Genomic DNA, 16,244 nt, shown 5'->3' with positions numbered 1-16,244 from the left:
ATGGCTATATTACGTCTTTATTTTATATTTGCATAAATATATATATATATATATTATGCAAATATAAAATAAAGACGTAATATAGCCATTCAGTTAGATGTCTACGTGAAATAGTATTTGAGATTATAATTGGAGATATCTCTTAAATAAATCGAACACTGTTAACTGGATGGATAATGAGGCGTGGGGAAGATCGAAGAAAACAGGCATATCCGCCTCTCTCGTTCTCGAATTCAGCCCGTTTTCTCGTAAAAGCGACTTTCGCAGTACAGAGGTTAACGTCGCGATCGACCTAGCCGCGAAAGCTCGTCCGTATAGCCGATCTTTCCCCACGCGAACTGTACCATCGTGTGACCAAGGCACTCGCGAGAACGAACGTTCTGGTGCTCCATGAACCGTTACGTCGAATTCCGAACGGGTATTTTGTGAGGATCCTGAATGTGTGTACACGCGTCGTTCGAAATAAAGGAGTAATTACCCTATATAGCATGCAAATATAACTACATCTCATATCACACAACATCATTTTGTCATTATTTCGATTTATGCTGCGTTAAAAAGTTACTGTTTAAAATTGCTTTTTTTTTACTTATCTTCATTAAATTTATTGTATCTGATTATGTATTTTTATAAATTTTATAAAATAATAGGGGTTAATGCAGCAAATGGTACCGCAAGAAGATATACGTGACTCAATGAAATAAAGGCTTGCGTAAATAACTTCTTTTTAATTTGCATATACACGTAGGTCTTATAATCACATCAGCTGTGTAGATCCCACACTAATAATATGAGATAACTCGAAACCATTGTACGATGATGAAAGAAGATAGCACGATTCAAACTAAAGGAGTGCAACATTAACGATCAGATCTAATAAAATAATACATTATACGTGTAACTGTACTGTCGTACAACATTGCTTACACAGTTAAAACGAGTTATGTGCTTTATAGGAAATGAAATCGGTCATGGAAATGTAGAAAGTATATATACGGAAAGTTTTCAAGTATATTCCTCGCAAGGAAACTTAATCCCTGGCAATTTAATAGAAAATATCCGAAAGCCGAAAAGTCAGACGGCCTATTTTATTTGCGGGCATCGCTTTCGCTGTATTGCGCTTACTTACATTACGCGTGAGCATCCTAAGTGTTCTTAGTAATTCGACATAGATATGCTTGCATATCTAGGAAAATTTATGTTATTATAAATGCACTAGTTCGCACGTACTACTGCATTTTCTTTGCAGCACGACGGTCAAATAATCGCGTTGTAATGTCGAGCTTGTTCTTTATTCATAATCTTTCACTCACATGATCGTCAAACACAGGAAGATTAATTACCTTCCCTGTCAGATACAAATTATTGATTTGAAGTATCATGCATTGCATTCAAAAATTTCTCATATAGCATAAAGATATCCTTTATATATATAGTATTCTTTTTATTTTTTACTTATTTATTTTTATCAACATAAATAAGTTATAAAAGATATAGATACGTATAAGATTTGTGACTATTCCAATGTAATTTAATCGCTATTAATTGCGCCAATATTTTATTATTTAAAACAAAAAAAAGGAAATTTAACATAACGCAATGTGTTCTCATTATCATTTTAATTTTGACTATCATTCTTACTGTAATTGCAGTGTATATAATTTGATTTCTTCTTTGTCCGTAATTATAAAAAGAGTGATTTAACATTCTAATACAAGTAATTCCGAAGGGTTAGAACTGACGTGCATTTCTATCAAATTGCTTTCCATATATCGCAGGGTGATCAGCCGCTTCCGGTCTTCTCGACAAACGGGGCCACTTGGTCAGCAGGTCCGTTCTATCCGATTCTCTGGATCGCGAGTGAGAATCGTATCAGACCGGTTTGCGTACAAGATAGTTCCTCGTTGTGCACCTGAGAAAGAACCGGTGTAATATCGCGCACAGCATTTTCACGGAATTAGAGAGACGTTTCGACAATAATCAACTATCTACGAGTGATTTAGATGCGATCAGACATGTAACTAATATCTTTAGGTAACGGTACATCTTTTGATTAAATTTAAAAAACCATAAATTTATATTTTATATATAAATTTTGTATGTAAAATATCATTATTATTATACGCATCAAGTGCGTATCAATCAAGTTCCTAAGTTAAAAATCTTTGTTGCTGTTAAAATAGTGGTTCAATACAACCTTACAATTTCTAATTTTTCATTAAAGCTTTACAACTTTTAATCTTATTCAATTGTAATATAAAACTTATATATTTTTACCTACTTATACTCTTTATATAAAATTTTACATTTACATACAATAAGTGTGAAAAATTGATAAGCAGCTTAAATGCTTGTGTTATTAATGTAAATCTAAACGGTTTAAATCTAATTTAAACAGTCATCATGAAAACAAATATGAAATGTGTTGCATAAGTAAACAGCCTATTGATGATATATGTGGAATCGACTCACGCAAGAGTCATAAACGTTGTTGATTATAGTGTGAATCTTTCTCTAGAGAGAAGAGACAGGCAGACAGACAGACAGAGGAAGAGAGAAAGAGAGAGTTTTGCTTCTCAATAAAAACACATTTCTTAGATGCTTCAAAATCTTCGATATCAAGAAACTAAACATTAAAAATTACACAAAATATCAAATATATTCAATATAATTGCAATATTTTAACGAATTTATAGCTAATTTTTTAAATACAAATTAATACAAATATTGAAATAATATTTTTAAAATTGTTTATTAACTTGAATTTTGTACAAATTAAACTCCAAAGAAACAGAATATAAATAAATATCATAATTTGTTCACTTAGTTTTAATTTTATCAATTTATACACCGATATATATTATTATACATATATTATTTAATGCTATAATGCACAGACTGCTAAAATCTTACATGACTTATATTATCCTTTTAATGACAGTTTCTTGGATTAGTTTTCACCTAGAGGAAATTTTGTAGAAAGCTTGTAATACTAAAGAACGTCGTTTTCATTTTAATAGGGAATCAGAAAACAATTAAGCGCGTTCTCTCTTGCTTAATTTTATATCATAATTATTAACCCAGTTGCGATAATTCTTGTAATCTCTGTGAACAAATTAATCACATCACGTGAACATATTATACATCGATTCTCGACATTGAGAGCATACCTATATCATAAAAGTAGCGCAAGAATAATAGGTAGAAACTAAGACAATAAGAAAGCCAATTGTACTCTATTATGCATGCACGTACCATATATAGAAAGATTCAATAATTTCCGACAATAAATATAAACAGAATATCTTTGAATATATGTAGATATATTTTAGATATTGACAGAAACTTAATTATACATATATATAATTAACATAATGTAACAGAAAACAGGTTGCTATATGATAAATATAAAAATCAATATTGCAGAATTTAAATAGTAAGTTTTAATTTTATTTTTATTCAAAAAAAGAATATATGAACTTGCACATTCACGCCTTAATTATATGTACAATATATTCATATATTTTTAGATTTGATTAAAAAACTTAATTATATACATAATTAATATAAATTAATAAAAAACAGCTTGTCATACAATTTAAGAAATATTAAAATTGATATAGCAAAATTAAAATAATAAATTTATATTTCAGTATTTTTATTCAAAAAGAGAATATATAAACTTGCACATTTATCATGCTTTAATTATATATACAACTATATATATTTGAGGCACATATTTGAATACATATACAACTTAGTGAATAAAAAAAGTATGCTTTAAATAATAAATTTGAATAATATGCTTTAAATTTTGTACTTATTATTTAAAGTAGTAGTAAAATAATTTAAGCATTATAATTTAAGACATCAATAATCAAAATAAACATTTCATATATAAATAATCTTTGTAAACTAAAAATTTAATTATTAGATTACAATCTATTTTTTCGAAATATAATGTAATAAATAAATTGATAGATTAGGGTTTATAATGCTGATATCCGCGATATGCTAAATCGTGACTATAGGAATCTACATTTCCATAATGATCACCATGATAATCAAAATTCGAATGTGATTCGTAATGAGGTTGAGCAACTCCGTTTTTAGTGTATACTGGATAATAATGTGGGTACGGTTTGTAAAGCTTAAAGAAACCTATTAGACCAGGAATGATGATGGCCAAAAATCCAAGGAACTTCTTGAATGAAGCTAGTCCCAAAATTAAAGGCAATAATAATAATAGCTTCACTTTGAAGAGCTTTACGATGAGCAAGAACGGTATAAGAAATGTTTTGAGTCGATTACGAGCTAAAACAAATTCAAAGTTTGTTTTAATACATAATAAATTTGCATTTAATAAACTTAAATAATTTAACCTAAGTATAAGTAACCTAATTTCGCTCTTTTAATCGTTTAAATAATTTTAGCTATTAAACAAAATTAAATAAAAACAATAGTTAATTTTTAAATTAAGTTTATTTATTATTAATTAATTGGTCTATATAATATAATATTTATCTAGTAAAATGTTTAAAAAATAAAAATGTGTATACTTATCAAAAATAATATTTATATTCTTAATATGTATAAGTAATACTTAATAAAAATATTAAAAATCCTAATTTTGCGTATAAAATTGTTTTATATTTTATTAATATAAACAATCTGACAGAAATAATCTTTATAAATAAATTAAATAAAAATATTATCTTTATTAACTTCGGACATTAACATTAAATCATGAAATTAATTGACTATAATGCGCAATAATATTCTATTAATACAAATTATACATAAACGTGTCACAAATTAATACTTAAAGATTGCTACGATAAAATTTAAAAAAATATATATATATATTTTAGATAGACTTTCATAAATAATTAATTTAAATTGACCAGACATAAGAATGGATTTGCGAGCGTCCTCGTAAACATATATCACGCTCTTGAATTTTTAAAAATATTTTCTTAAACGTTTTCTATTATTAAAAGAATTTTCTCTTGTGTAATAATTTTAAATAAGTACTTACAAAATAGCGAATCCTTCTTGTTCTCAAGTGTATCGATTTCATCAGCAATTTCATTCAAAAATCTCGGTTTATAAGCTTCGTCAAGATCAGTTTCTACTTTAGGAATAGTTAGTTCGAAGGACATTGTTTTAACAAACTTTTCCATCTTCCTTTTCATGAAATTGACCATTTGATCCCATTCTGTTTCACCGGACCTATGTAACATATTTTATTTTTAATTTAGAAGGCACAGTACTTATTATATTTTATTAATAATTTAAACAACATATTTTTCTGATTAATTATATCAGAACATTTAGGAAAATTATTTGTGCATTTCATAATTGCATAAACATCTTATGTGTAGAAAGGAATATCTATATTTCTATATATATAATTACGCATATACTTTCGTACCTGTAAAGATAATGACATACCTAGGTTCATTAGAATATTCGTACGGCTGCCGATATACTTCCGTTATTACTTGATCAGACATTCGCTTAATTTGGACATTATCATTTAAAGAATATTCGGCATGATCGAAAAAGTCTGAAAAATAATTTAATGCTCGTGATTTGAAACATTCAGCTAAATCACCAGTTAAGCAACGTTCATTGACTTTTGCCAAATACGGATCAACATTTCGTCCAGTTCCAAGACCAATGTAACTGAATAAATCTTCTACATGTTGAACAGGATTAAATCCTCTCTGTTGCGATGAAACTTCTTTGAGATTCTCTGAAATTATAAATTAACATATAATTATATAACATATAAATTAACATATAATTCTAGTTTATAATTTTTATTATTTTAAACAAAATATTACAGTTTAAAATTAAAGAATAAACTATAATAATTTAAGATATCATAAAAATATGTAGTACTTTCTTTATTTAAATTATGTAACGTCCAAAAAAATAGACGTTTATGAAAATTTTAAATATTATGCAATGAATTAAACATATAACTGTTAAAAGTTATTATTAAAAATTTATTTATACAAATAATTTCAAAAAATAAGATATCTTACCTTGTTCATCTGCTTGGTGTTCGGTAGCCGTATCCTGAAATGTAATTTTCCCGGTAGACTGACAACATGCCAACAAGGATAATGCCAAAAGGACTCCTAGAATTACCAACAATCGCTGCAGTTGCATTCTGCTCTTCTATTTACACTACCTGCAATCACGGATCTCTTTATTAGTATTTTAAAACAAAACATGTGTATATTAGAAATTGGAAGACACAAATCATCATATCGATACAATTGATTAACATTTATCTGCCGTCCCTAAAACGATATGTGAACTACCACAAACTACAAATTTCACCGTTATATTCAAATATTTTTGTTACATTTCTAACAACACTGTTTTATTTTGCATTAACAAAATCAACGTTGAAATATTTTAAATACACGCATCTATTTAATATAAACAGTTATATTACTATTAACACGGAATCAACCATATAATTTATGTTTTTTTTTTGTTTTTTATCAAAATAGGAGAAAATATATTTAAATATGATTAAATATCTCACCAAACTATCAAATTATCCCGATTCGATATTCCTTACGCGACATCCTTGTCAAAAGACGTACTCGTGGTGATTCTCAAACAGCACTCGCAGGTTTTCGCGATCGACTGTTGGCAGTCGACGCGCTGGTTCACCAAGTGCCGTTAGATGAGCGCACCAATCAGAAGCAAAGAATAAAAGTAAGCGGATTTCTGATTCCAATTCTGATCACGCGCACATTCCATTTCAGTGATAATAGTAATATATATCTCAGAGTTATTTTTCTGACCACAAAAATCTTTCAGTTGAGTTGTAAAATTGCAAAATAAATTGTTGCTCCGTAACATATATATATGATTAAAAATTGTAACGATATTAGCGCGAGTTTCTTTTAGATGAAACAAAATAAGCAGCTCAAAATCTTATAATTAAACAACAAGTATATCAAAAACTAATAAAACAAATTAAAAGAATTTAAAAGATTAAAATAAATTTTTTAGTTGACAAAAAAACTGCTAAAAGAGGATAAAAAAATTAAGAATAATTTGAAATTTGTTAAATTGTCTTAACTTACCTTACTAATTAGAAACTCGAGCGTAAAAGAAGAGTTAATTTATATAAATTAAAACACCGAATGTTTCAAAATCAATTCAAAATACTGATAGACTAAGAATTTGTCAATACGTACTAGGCACAGTTTTAGCCGAAAGTTATATGACGCGTTGACACGAATTATCTTGGTATTTATATGGCGTACCATCGAGTTCCGAGAGGGGATAGGATCCGTAAGTCATTCTTAGAACGGCGAACGGGAGGATTTACAAAAATTGAAAGTGAAAGTGGTATCCGGAATAAGAACCGGAACTAGGTAGACTTAAAAGACGGAGACGGAGACGGAAGGTACATCGTTGTAGGAGGGAGGAAGTCAATGTACTTTCATCTCCATTTTACACAACCCAACCTGCGTCATCGCCATATCAGGGGGTACGATTCTGCCTTTCGTTACTGATGCTCTTTTTTTCTTGCGCCGTAATAGCGGTTCTTGAATCATAAATCAATTTCCTTTATACACGAGATAACATTTACTATTTTCTTTGTAACGCGCACTCTGTGACGTATGTAATTTCATTCGTTACAAGGTTTGATTGATTTATCACACTGTTCTATGCATATGTTTTTAATCAAAAAACTTCTTTTTTTATTCTTATCGCTTTATGTCTTAAACAGGATTTTGATTACATAAATAATTATGTCGTATGCTGACGCATTGCACTGCCTTACTTTGGAGAAATCCGCGTGACTAACGTCATGAATCTTTTATTGGCGTACATCAATTTATAAATATATATCATGCAATTAATGGAATAATCGCAATTTTTAAATAAAATTAGAGTTAATCTAAATACACATGTCCTTTGCGCAACATGTCTCTCATTCGGATTGCATAAATTAGCATCTTCATCCTCATGTCACATAAATAAATAAATATGCAAAATCACTATTATTCATCACAAGATCAAATCTTGTGTACATGAGAGAGATTCAATAAATAAATATAAATTAAATATAATAATTTTAACATTATACATCATATTTCACACAACTCATCAAATTAATTATTTATTTATGTCGTTATAAATTATTTACCGATCATTCATTTGTGCAAATACCTATTTAAGGATATTATTACATTAAAATGACCGTAAACTCCACAAGATTACTCTTATAAAAAATAAATTTCTCTAATAATATTTTTATATTAAAATCATAAGCAGCTCTCATTTCTATTTTTAAATCGCTTTGTTACGTGAGAAGTAGATTAAATCACATGTACCCGTCTCGTAATCTAAAGCGAAATATTATGTAAATCAAGAGGTTCTTGATTATTTAAAACAGTTTCCACTTTCCAAGATGCTTAGAAAATAATACTAATATTGGCTTGCCCACAATTATGTCGGCATCAAATATCGCTCTGTTCTAAACGTTCCTTGTTCTCATAATGCATTTTCACTGGATTTAATAGTTGATTACCTATATGCAAGAAAGTGTGTTTGTTATTTTTAACATGTTTTAAAACAAAATTTAAATAACATAGTACGCAATGGAAAAATATATACTAAAAACTTCAATAATTTTAAAAATATGTATAAATTAATTTAAACTTAATTCTGCATTTTCGTAAAAATAATCAATAAAAGTTCTGATAACGAATTCGGTTGGACGCACTAGTGCGCACTGATGCGTAATAAAGCCGTTGTTAAACACTGATCTAATCTATAGAAGTGAAATGTAAATATCTCGACTAATAAAATGCCGAATACATATTTTACGAAACAGCACATTGAGGGTTTCGCGATTTAACCCGTTTACATATTTATATTACACACACATACACATACACACAGACGCATCTTTACGCTGACTTGTATGCGACGGCTTTAATGTGCAACAGTGCGCACTAATGCGTTCAACCGAATTCGCTATGAGATTTCACAGGTTTACATGTTGCTGTAATATCGACATCGAGCCAACACTTGCTACAAACGATAATTTAGGAAACTGTGTATGGTACAAGAGCTTGTTACAGAAGTTGCAGATTCGAATAATGGCGGATTAAGACTTTCTCAGAAGCTTCAAATGCAAATCAATTTCGGATTCTCTCATCTAAAATGCTATCCCAAAATTTAAAATTGAGACCGTTTTGAAAACTTTTAAATATTATTTTTATTTTAAAAGTTCTGTCTAAAAGTTAATTAAATTTTTGAGAGAAAGAAAAATCGTAGTTTTGCATCTTGAAGCCTCTCGAGCGCCTCGCGTGCGACCGTAGTAATCCACCACTAAAAACGTCTACAAACTTTAATTATGCGCAATATCTATAAACAAATGTTTAATCATTAGAGCAAACGTTAAATCTTTTTAGCGATTGCACTAGTGCTCCCGAACAGAACTATAGGCCACTGCTCCTAAAGCTCACACATTCGACATGAGATGCGTCTTCTTTTTTTATTGCGTTTGCAATTATAACTTAACAGCAACTTAACGAAAGTAAGTTATGACGACGTTCTCAAACCTTTCTGGCCTGAACGAGCTTATTAATATCTTGGTACGTCGCGAGCATTGCCTGATTTTGCTTCAGGCTTTGATCTTCGCGAGCGTTCGCACAATTCGAATAGATCTCTTCGCACTTGACGCCATCCTGGCCGTCCTTCGCAGCTTTCATATATCTGAAGAAACGTAGAACGTCGGGATTGTCGCTGCTGGGTTTCCTCAGCTCGTTCAGCTCCCTAGACAGCTGGGCAGAGACCAAGTTCGAGTATGGCGCGTAACGCGCGGGACTCCGATACATCGCGCACACCGCGTACTCCCTGCAGCCTTCTGTGTTGTGTCCAAGGCGAGAGAAAACGGCATCCAGACGTGACAGCAGGGGCGAGTAGAATGGGTCGTAGTTCGTCAAAAGCAAAGAGCTCGTCGGGATCTCGTGGAAGACCTGTCGCCAATAATAATCAATATGCGTGTTTACAGCTACGTACACTTAATGGTCACGGTATCCGTTACGCGTGCGACTAGGCCCCGAACGAGTTAAAACGAAGCAAACAAGGAAGTGGGACGCGCGAATCTCAATGATCAATGTCAATATCCGAATAGTATTAAAAGTGGAAAGCATGTCCATCTCCGTTCGTCGATGGTGTGAAAAAGTGTCAAAGTAGGAGAAAAAGACGAATATTCTTATGGCATACCTACTTACCCAGTTCATTATTGGATCAAACATTAACAAACACTTGTTTCGAACTGCGCGCGACTGTTAATGCGACAACAATATGTACAAATCAACGTGCATTTCCTATCAGTTGAAATCATTCGGTAAGAATTATTACTATTACGCAATCAAGGATTCCATTAAATATTAATAAGGAAAGGTAATTTATAGCTTCATTTAAACTTCCTCGTTAAATATATGGATTGCACATTATCCAAGTTCAAGAAAAAAAGAAAGTGGTGCAGCCGCTTGAAAGCCATGCGTTTATTCTGTGACGAGATAATATACGAGATCTGCAAGTAATTGCGCATTCGAAAAGCTCACCTTAAAATCCTGTTTCTTAGAAAGTCCGTGTGCAGCCACGTGTCGCGTGTAGTAACGATCCGAAAGCGCATTCGCATGAGATATTCTCGAATCAACGAATCCATAGCGCGACGCAATATCCGGAGTTTTCTGCGTCTGCATCATACTCTCGTCGTACATGGCGGATGCTGGTAACGTGCCTACCGGTTGTCGCGTCAGATAGTCATCATTGTAAAGATCAGTATTATCCTTGAACTCGAAATTTTCTTCCGGTACCGCCATGGGCGCGGCATGCGAAGATTGCGCAAAGGAGGAAACACCTGTAATTTGCGCGTAATATGTATTTACACTTTTAGTTCAGGATGCTTTCCTAATTAAGAATGCAAGAGACGGAGAAGCCATTTTTTCAACAAAGATCTGATTTCTACATTGTACGCTATTCTCCAATTTTTAACATTAACTTGTCCAATTTTTCAAATTTTAAGAGATTTTACGTAAACAAAATCTATTAAAAATTAATTAAAAGTAAAAATTTATATTAAAATTATATCTCTAAAGCTACTAAAATTGCTAAAACTTATTAATTTTTAATATTAAATACTGTCATAAATATTGATGTTATTTAAGTTAGACACTTACCGTTTACTACAAGTATTTATGGCATACTTTTTTGATAAAGAAGTAAATATGATCATGATTACTAATTACTACAAATTGTTTCGAAATATTTCTATTTTCTAGTAAGATTCACTAAACCCAAAGCACACATACCTTTTCCAACGATATTACCAATGCTGCCGATGATACTCGGTAGGAAGAGAGCGAGTAACACGCTCTTAATTATTTGTACGCCGAAGAACAAGGGTAGCAACAGTTTCTTCAGACCAAATGCTAGAAAACCAAGTCCGAATCCTGTTAAAAACGTACTCTTTCCCTGAAAGACGGCTGAAAGCAAAAGTACCAGCTCGTTAAAGCCCTGCGGTTAGCCCTGAAAGCCATGCTGCAAGCAGCATCTTTTACATATTCTAGCTCTCCAACTCCACGTTCCACGCGTTTTGCTGAAACACTCCACGTATGAATAAAAAATATTCACCGTAATTATAATTAATTTGACTGTTTGCAGAATGTTACACGCCTCGTCTTTCCTCATACCCGTTTTATTGCTGGTTTAGTTCACATTTTTGCCAATTAGCATAGACCCAACCTCGTTACTTGATTTAACTCCAAAAAGCCAATTCATGAAGTTAAGCTTTCTCTCACACCTCTAATTTTATTTATGCCAGTTCGTGCTTACGAGTGTACTAGATTTGTCGCTTTTCAAGTAAAAAAAATTAATTGAATAGTTTATTCTTAAAAAGAGATAAATAATTTTTAGAAAAAATATTTGAAAAGACTACATTTCATAAAAAATATTATAAAATTATTTTGAAAATCAAGTTGAAAGGTGGAAATAGAAAAGATTGCATCATTTTCTTCTATAAGAACTATTTTCCTTGCTAGTGAACTGCTCGATTACTCTCACTCCGCACAATTAGCGATTATGCAATTGCTTTACGAGCATCATACTATATCGATGCTATGTTGCTCAATGTATGATTGTATCGTAGTTTTCAGAAAATCTCCACCTTTCGTGTCAACAAAAGTAACGGCACTAGTACACACGCGAGAAAAATCTGTCTAGCAAGCGGTTTAGAAACTCACAACCGAAGAACGTCCTGGCTTTCCTGGCGAGACTCAGATCCTTATTCAACCGTATCTTCATCACATGTGTCCTGGCGTAACGATGAACCTTGTCCAAAAGATCCAAATTCGACTCATCTTTTTCTCGATCGTTGCACGCGACGTTTGCTTCAGGTTTTCTTATTATTTGCACGGATTCTGTTACATTGTACGTGTCAACCCTTGAGAGTTGATCTAAAAATTTCAAGAGGTCCTTCCGTATACAAGAGACTGTCAACTTCCCTCTACATTCTGTCAAATTTGACATAGACTGACTGATTGTTGATTTCATTTCAATTGGATTAGCTGTGACATTGGCCATCCTCGTCGGTTCGATCTGATAATCCGCTTTATCGTCCACGTGAAGCTCGATATCGAACTTTGTTGGTTTTCCATGCATATTGTGCGGATGATCACGTAGGAATTCGTCGGTTTTGTTTTCAGATTTATGAGAAAGTGGCACCTCGTTCTTCTCGATGTCATAATCGTGGCGCGCGGTCTCATTCAAGGACGCAACCTCCGCGTGGATCTTGACCCCCACGACAGAATGAAGGCACGCGATAGATAAAAGCACAATCGAGAATATCGCGGCTGCTCTCCCTTTTGCCATTGTCCGACCCATCAAAAGGCACCGGGCGCTTGTTTATTGGCTAGCTACGGTTATTACGAAAGAGGAACTGCATCTCGACCAGCGGCTTCGTTTCCTGAAATGAGACACACAAATTAAAACACATAAGAATTTAGGGGTTTTTAAGTCGAATACGTAAAATAATAATTTTACAATATACTTGAGTGCAAAAATGTAACGCTAAAATCTGTAATTGATCGATAAAGAAAAGCAGAGAATTACAAGACGTAAATTCTAAAAACTAAACTCTCATAGACATATATAAAATAATTTTATACTGCTTCTTCTTGAAAACAATTGTTATTTTTTTATTATTTTATATTTTCAAGTTTTTTAAACTCTATCGATTCATAAAGAAAATACGTAACAGTACTATATGAAAAAATATTATTACTCATTATTACTCAAATTATTAAGTAAGCTAGTAATAATATGGTATTCCATATGGTAAAGCTCGGTTATGCTAGATCAGTCTTGCATGTCCTTCCTTTTCCAAGCAGTCAGCTGATTCTTTCATCCATGTGGATTGTTGACGCAAAGATCCTACTAAATATTTGTGATTAATTAACTAAATAAATTCTATTTCTAATAATCTTGTCGACATCTGGATAACTATTTGTTATTTTTATTTTTTAAAAACTTATATTTTAATTATATTTTTCTTTTAAGTCAATCAACAATTAATTATCGAAAATGTATTTTTTATTAATCTTAAATATTGTACATATACCGTTATGTTAATATTAATTAAATTCTGTATTATCAAGAGACACGGTAGTGTGTAGCGCCAAGTACGCTCTGAGCGAGACGCACCGTGACTCTTTTACGCGAACGCACGATCTTAATTACTTGCTAATACATATTTTTTAATAAAATTAAATAAATAGAAGATTAAATCAATTTAAAAAATCTTTATCTTATAACGTTTCACTTTGTCAACAAGTTATATGTGTATACATACATAATGCAATAAAATATAAAAATGAAAAAAAAACTCAAAGAGTATGTGTATGTGCATACATTAATCTAAGTCATAATTTAGTCTTTGAAGATCCAACTATGCGCACGTGTGCAGTTAGAATTAATAACCGGTATACAAAGTGTTACGGTTATATAAGTGTCCTTTCACCAATCTATTCTAATACAATCTCATTAACAATGAGATGCTCCATCTCTACATTTGTCCACGTGTGCATGCTGAAGATAATTTCATTCACTGATCAAACACACAAAGATCTATAGAAGACTATTAGTCGGTACTTCTTGTCGCAAATGGATCTATACTCACTTTCACGGTATATCTCTGACATCAGCAACTTGCTCACATCTAGACCAAACGATTGGCGTCAATCTCAGCAACTAGATGACTTCTTTTAATATTGAAAAACGGTCGGGAAACAGTAAGCGCCTGAAAGATCAAGCGGCCAGAAAGTCGGAATCGTGTACGACGTCCGATACCATACTGGCAGCCGGTCTCCGTAGGATCGGCTCGACTAACCCGATCTGGGTTACCCGGCCATCCGTCTGTCCGTCCCTCTATCCATTCCTTTCCGCCTTCCTCGCTCACCACGTTCGTTCATTCGTCCGTTCGTTCCCGCCATTTGATTTAGGATCTACCCTTCTCCTAAGGAAGAATCATCAAATATGTTAGTCGAGGGGGAAATTGCTCCATTCAAATCAATCGAATTCATCATAGGTCTATAATTACTGAAAACACACGGACGATTTCACTTGGCGGTATTTCGGCGAATGTCCAGATCAGTGAGTTCAATGAGCCTGACCGGACGCCGCCCAATGACACAGAAGATGATTTTCTAAGAGATCGTTCATGAATAGATCTTAATTTAATCGAAGAGAAGGGGGAGAGAAAAAAAAGAGAACAAGAGAGTCGAGGTAAATTATATATATAAGGGAATGATCAAGATAAATCTAAGTTAATCTCTGAGAACTCCCAATTGGTTTAGTCTATTTTTCTTTGAGAATACCTCTCTCTCCTCTCCCCCTCTTCTGGCTCTAGAATTAGTCCTTCCTATTATTTAAAAGAAATATGGGATAAATGCACAATACAAAAAAAAAATCAAAACTTTTTCCTGGATAATTAGAAATTTTTAATGAATCTGTCCACATCCTAAATGAAACTTCTCAGAAGGAGGATACGATGCACCCTGAAGGTTTCTACAACGAAGTCTTGTAACAAGTACGGTCTTTTATGACAGCAAGGAAATTAAATAGATTGATTAAGCAAGACTACTCTTTCATATTCATTTAATCGTCAAGTGTAAGAAGCAGCGATTTTTACTAAAGCTTTTTTGCATGATCTACTTTTCATATGGAAACTATCTTCGGTTATGACGTCAGCAAAGATCACTCGTTCAAGTCTAATCGAATTAGTCACGAGTTCAAGCACAATTGCACACCTTTACGAGCGATTTCTCTTATGTTTTCTCGGAAGTCTACCGATCCCGAATAATATCTGTGACCTCCGAAAAACTGGTTTACCTGTTTTCAAGTTTCGACATGTCGGCCAGCCTTTCTTTCGTCTTAATAGAACTGACAGATGATTCGATTACTACAAAATGATTACCATTCACGTTTGACATCACGGTATACATGCCCCACGTTTCAAAGTGCTATTTACTAATGGGTTAGAAAGCCGTTATAACATAACGCGAAAAGGATCTTTACGAGAACGTAAAATATTATCAAACAAAAACGAATTTTTCAGGACTTTATAGCCGACAAACTTTGCATCGTAAATCACGAAGAGTCCGTAGAAAACGGTACATGAAATAAAACAGCATTTCAATTTTTTTCATAAAAATTGACATATGTGAGACAATGCCAGTAACAGACCGTTCTTTAAAATTCAAATGCAGCTTTTATGTGAATATTTTAAATTGCAAAGAAGTAATTGATCTTAAAATGGGCGAATTTCTTTCGTCTTGGAAAATTCATAATATAATTTCATAGAAATATATGCATTTTTACTGGTATTTTGCAGTATACTTATAATTCAAGATTTAACATTTTTTACCCAATTACCTTACGCAAAAATGTGTTCTTCTTTAAAAAGAGGGTCATACCAGTATGTCACTTCTTTTGGTTTAAGTTTCACATTCAAGTCAGTGACACACCTATGGAATCATTCGATCGTTTCTTAAAAACGTAAGTCGCATAACATTCTCCATATTTTTATTTTTATTATACTATTCATAGAGAGAAAAAGAGAAATTCTTTCCAAATGTATTCCAAAGTATTGGTATTCATGTCCGGTTTATCATGTATTGAAATTAACC

General features: G+C 32.2%; 2 protein-coding genes across 3 annotated transcripts; both read right to left on the bottom strand.

Moving 5' to 3' along the window:
• Window positions 1-3,796: 3,796 nt before the first annotated feature.
• Window positions 3,797-6,853, bottom strand: Osi2 (DUF1676 domain-containing protein Osi2). The gene is made up of 5 exons (XM_071701036.1): window positions 6,566-6,853; window positions 6,054-6,202; window positions 5,455-5,758; window positions 5,039-5,232; window positions 3,797-4,314 (listed from the first exon to the last, which is right to left on the bottom strand). Exons 2-5 carry the CDS (start codon window positions 6,178-6,180, stop codon window positions 3,983-3,985), a joined length of 957 nt encoding a protein of 318 aa, XP_071557137.1. The 5' UTR covers window positions 6,181-6,202; window positions 6,566-6,853; the 3' UTR covers window positions 3,797-3,982.
• Window positions 6,854-7,702: 849 nt separating this feature from the next.
• On the bottom strand, window positions 7,703-16,200 carry Osi24 (Protein). 2 transcript variants are annotated; one of them, XM_071701034.1, is made up of 5 exons: window positions 14,237-16,200; window positions 12,303-13,024; window positions 11,373-11,546; window positions 10,623-10,921; window positions 7,703-10,028 (listed from the first exon to the last, which is right to left on the bottom strand). In XM_071701034.1, exons 2-5 carry the CDS (start codon window positions 12,940-12,942, stop codon window positions 9,606-9,608), a joined length of 1,536 nt encoding a protein of 511 aa, XP_071557135.1. In that variant the 5' UTR covers window positions 12,943-13,024; window positions 14,237-16,200; the 3' UTR covers window positions 7,703-9,605. The 2 variants fall into 2 exon arrangements, with proteins under 2 accessions (XP_071557135.1, XP_071557136.1); XM_071701035.1 differs by having other exon boundaries at window positions 11,373-11,492.
• Window positions 16,201-16,244: the final 44 nt, after the last annotated feature.

This window comes from Temnothorax nylanderi, unplaced genomic scaffold, assembly GCF_030848795.1.
Source record: "Temnothorax nylanderi isolate EJ_2023f unplaced genomic scaffold, tnyl_v1.0 TNYL_tig0024_pilon, whole genome shotgun sequence".
Classification (NCBI taxonomy): Eukaryota; Metazoa; Arthropoda; class Insecta; order Hymenoptera; family Formicidae; genus Temnothorax; species Temnothorax nylanderi.
This window is presented reverse-complemented; position numbering and strand designations above follow the sequence as displayed.

Bases quoted from the DNA above. Each gene is read 5' to 3' on its own strand.
- Osi24 (XM_071701034.1), bottom strand. From the start codon at position 12,942: ATGGGTCGGACAATGGCAAAAGGGAGAGCAGCCGCGATATTCTCGATT. The intron at 11,547-12,302 runs GTGAGTTTCTAA...TTTTGCTTTCAG, and splicing joins AGCCAGGACGTTCTTCGGTT to CCGTCTTTCAGGGAAAGAGT. The intron at 10,922-11,372 runs GTATGTGTGCTT...CGCAAATTACAG, and splicing joins TGGTAATATCGTTGGAAAAG to GTGTTTCCTCCTTTGCGCAA.
- Osi2 (XM_071701036.1), bottom strand. From the start codon at position 6,180: ATGCAACTGCAGCGATTGTTGGTAATTCTAGGAGTCCTTTTGGCATTA. The intron at 5,759-6,053 runs GTAAGATATCTT...TTATAATTTCAG, and splicing joins ACACCAAGCAGATGAACAAG to AGAATCTCAAAGAAGTTTCA. The intron at 4,315-5,038 runs GTAAGTACTTAT...AATTTGTTTTAG, and splicing joins CAAGAAGGATTCGCTATTTT to CTCGTAATCGACTCAAAACA.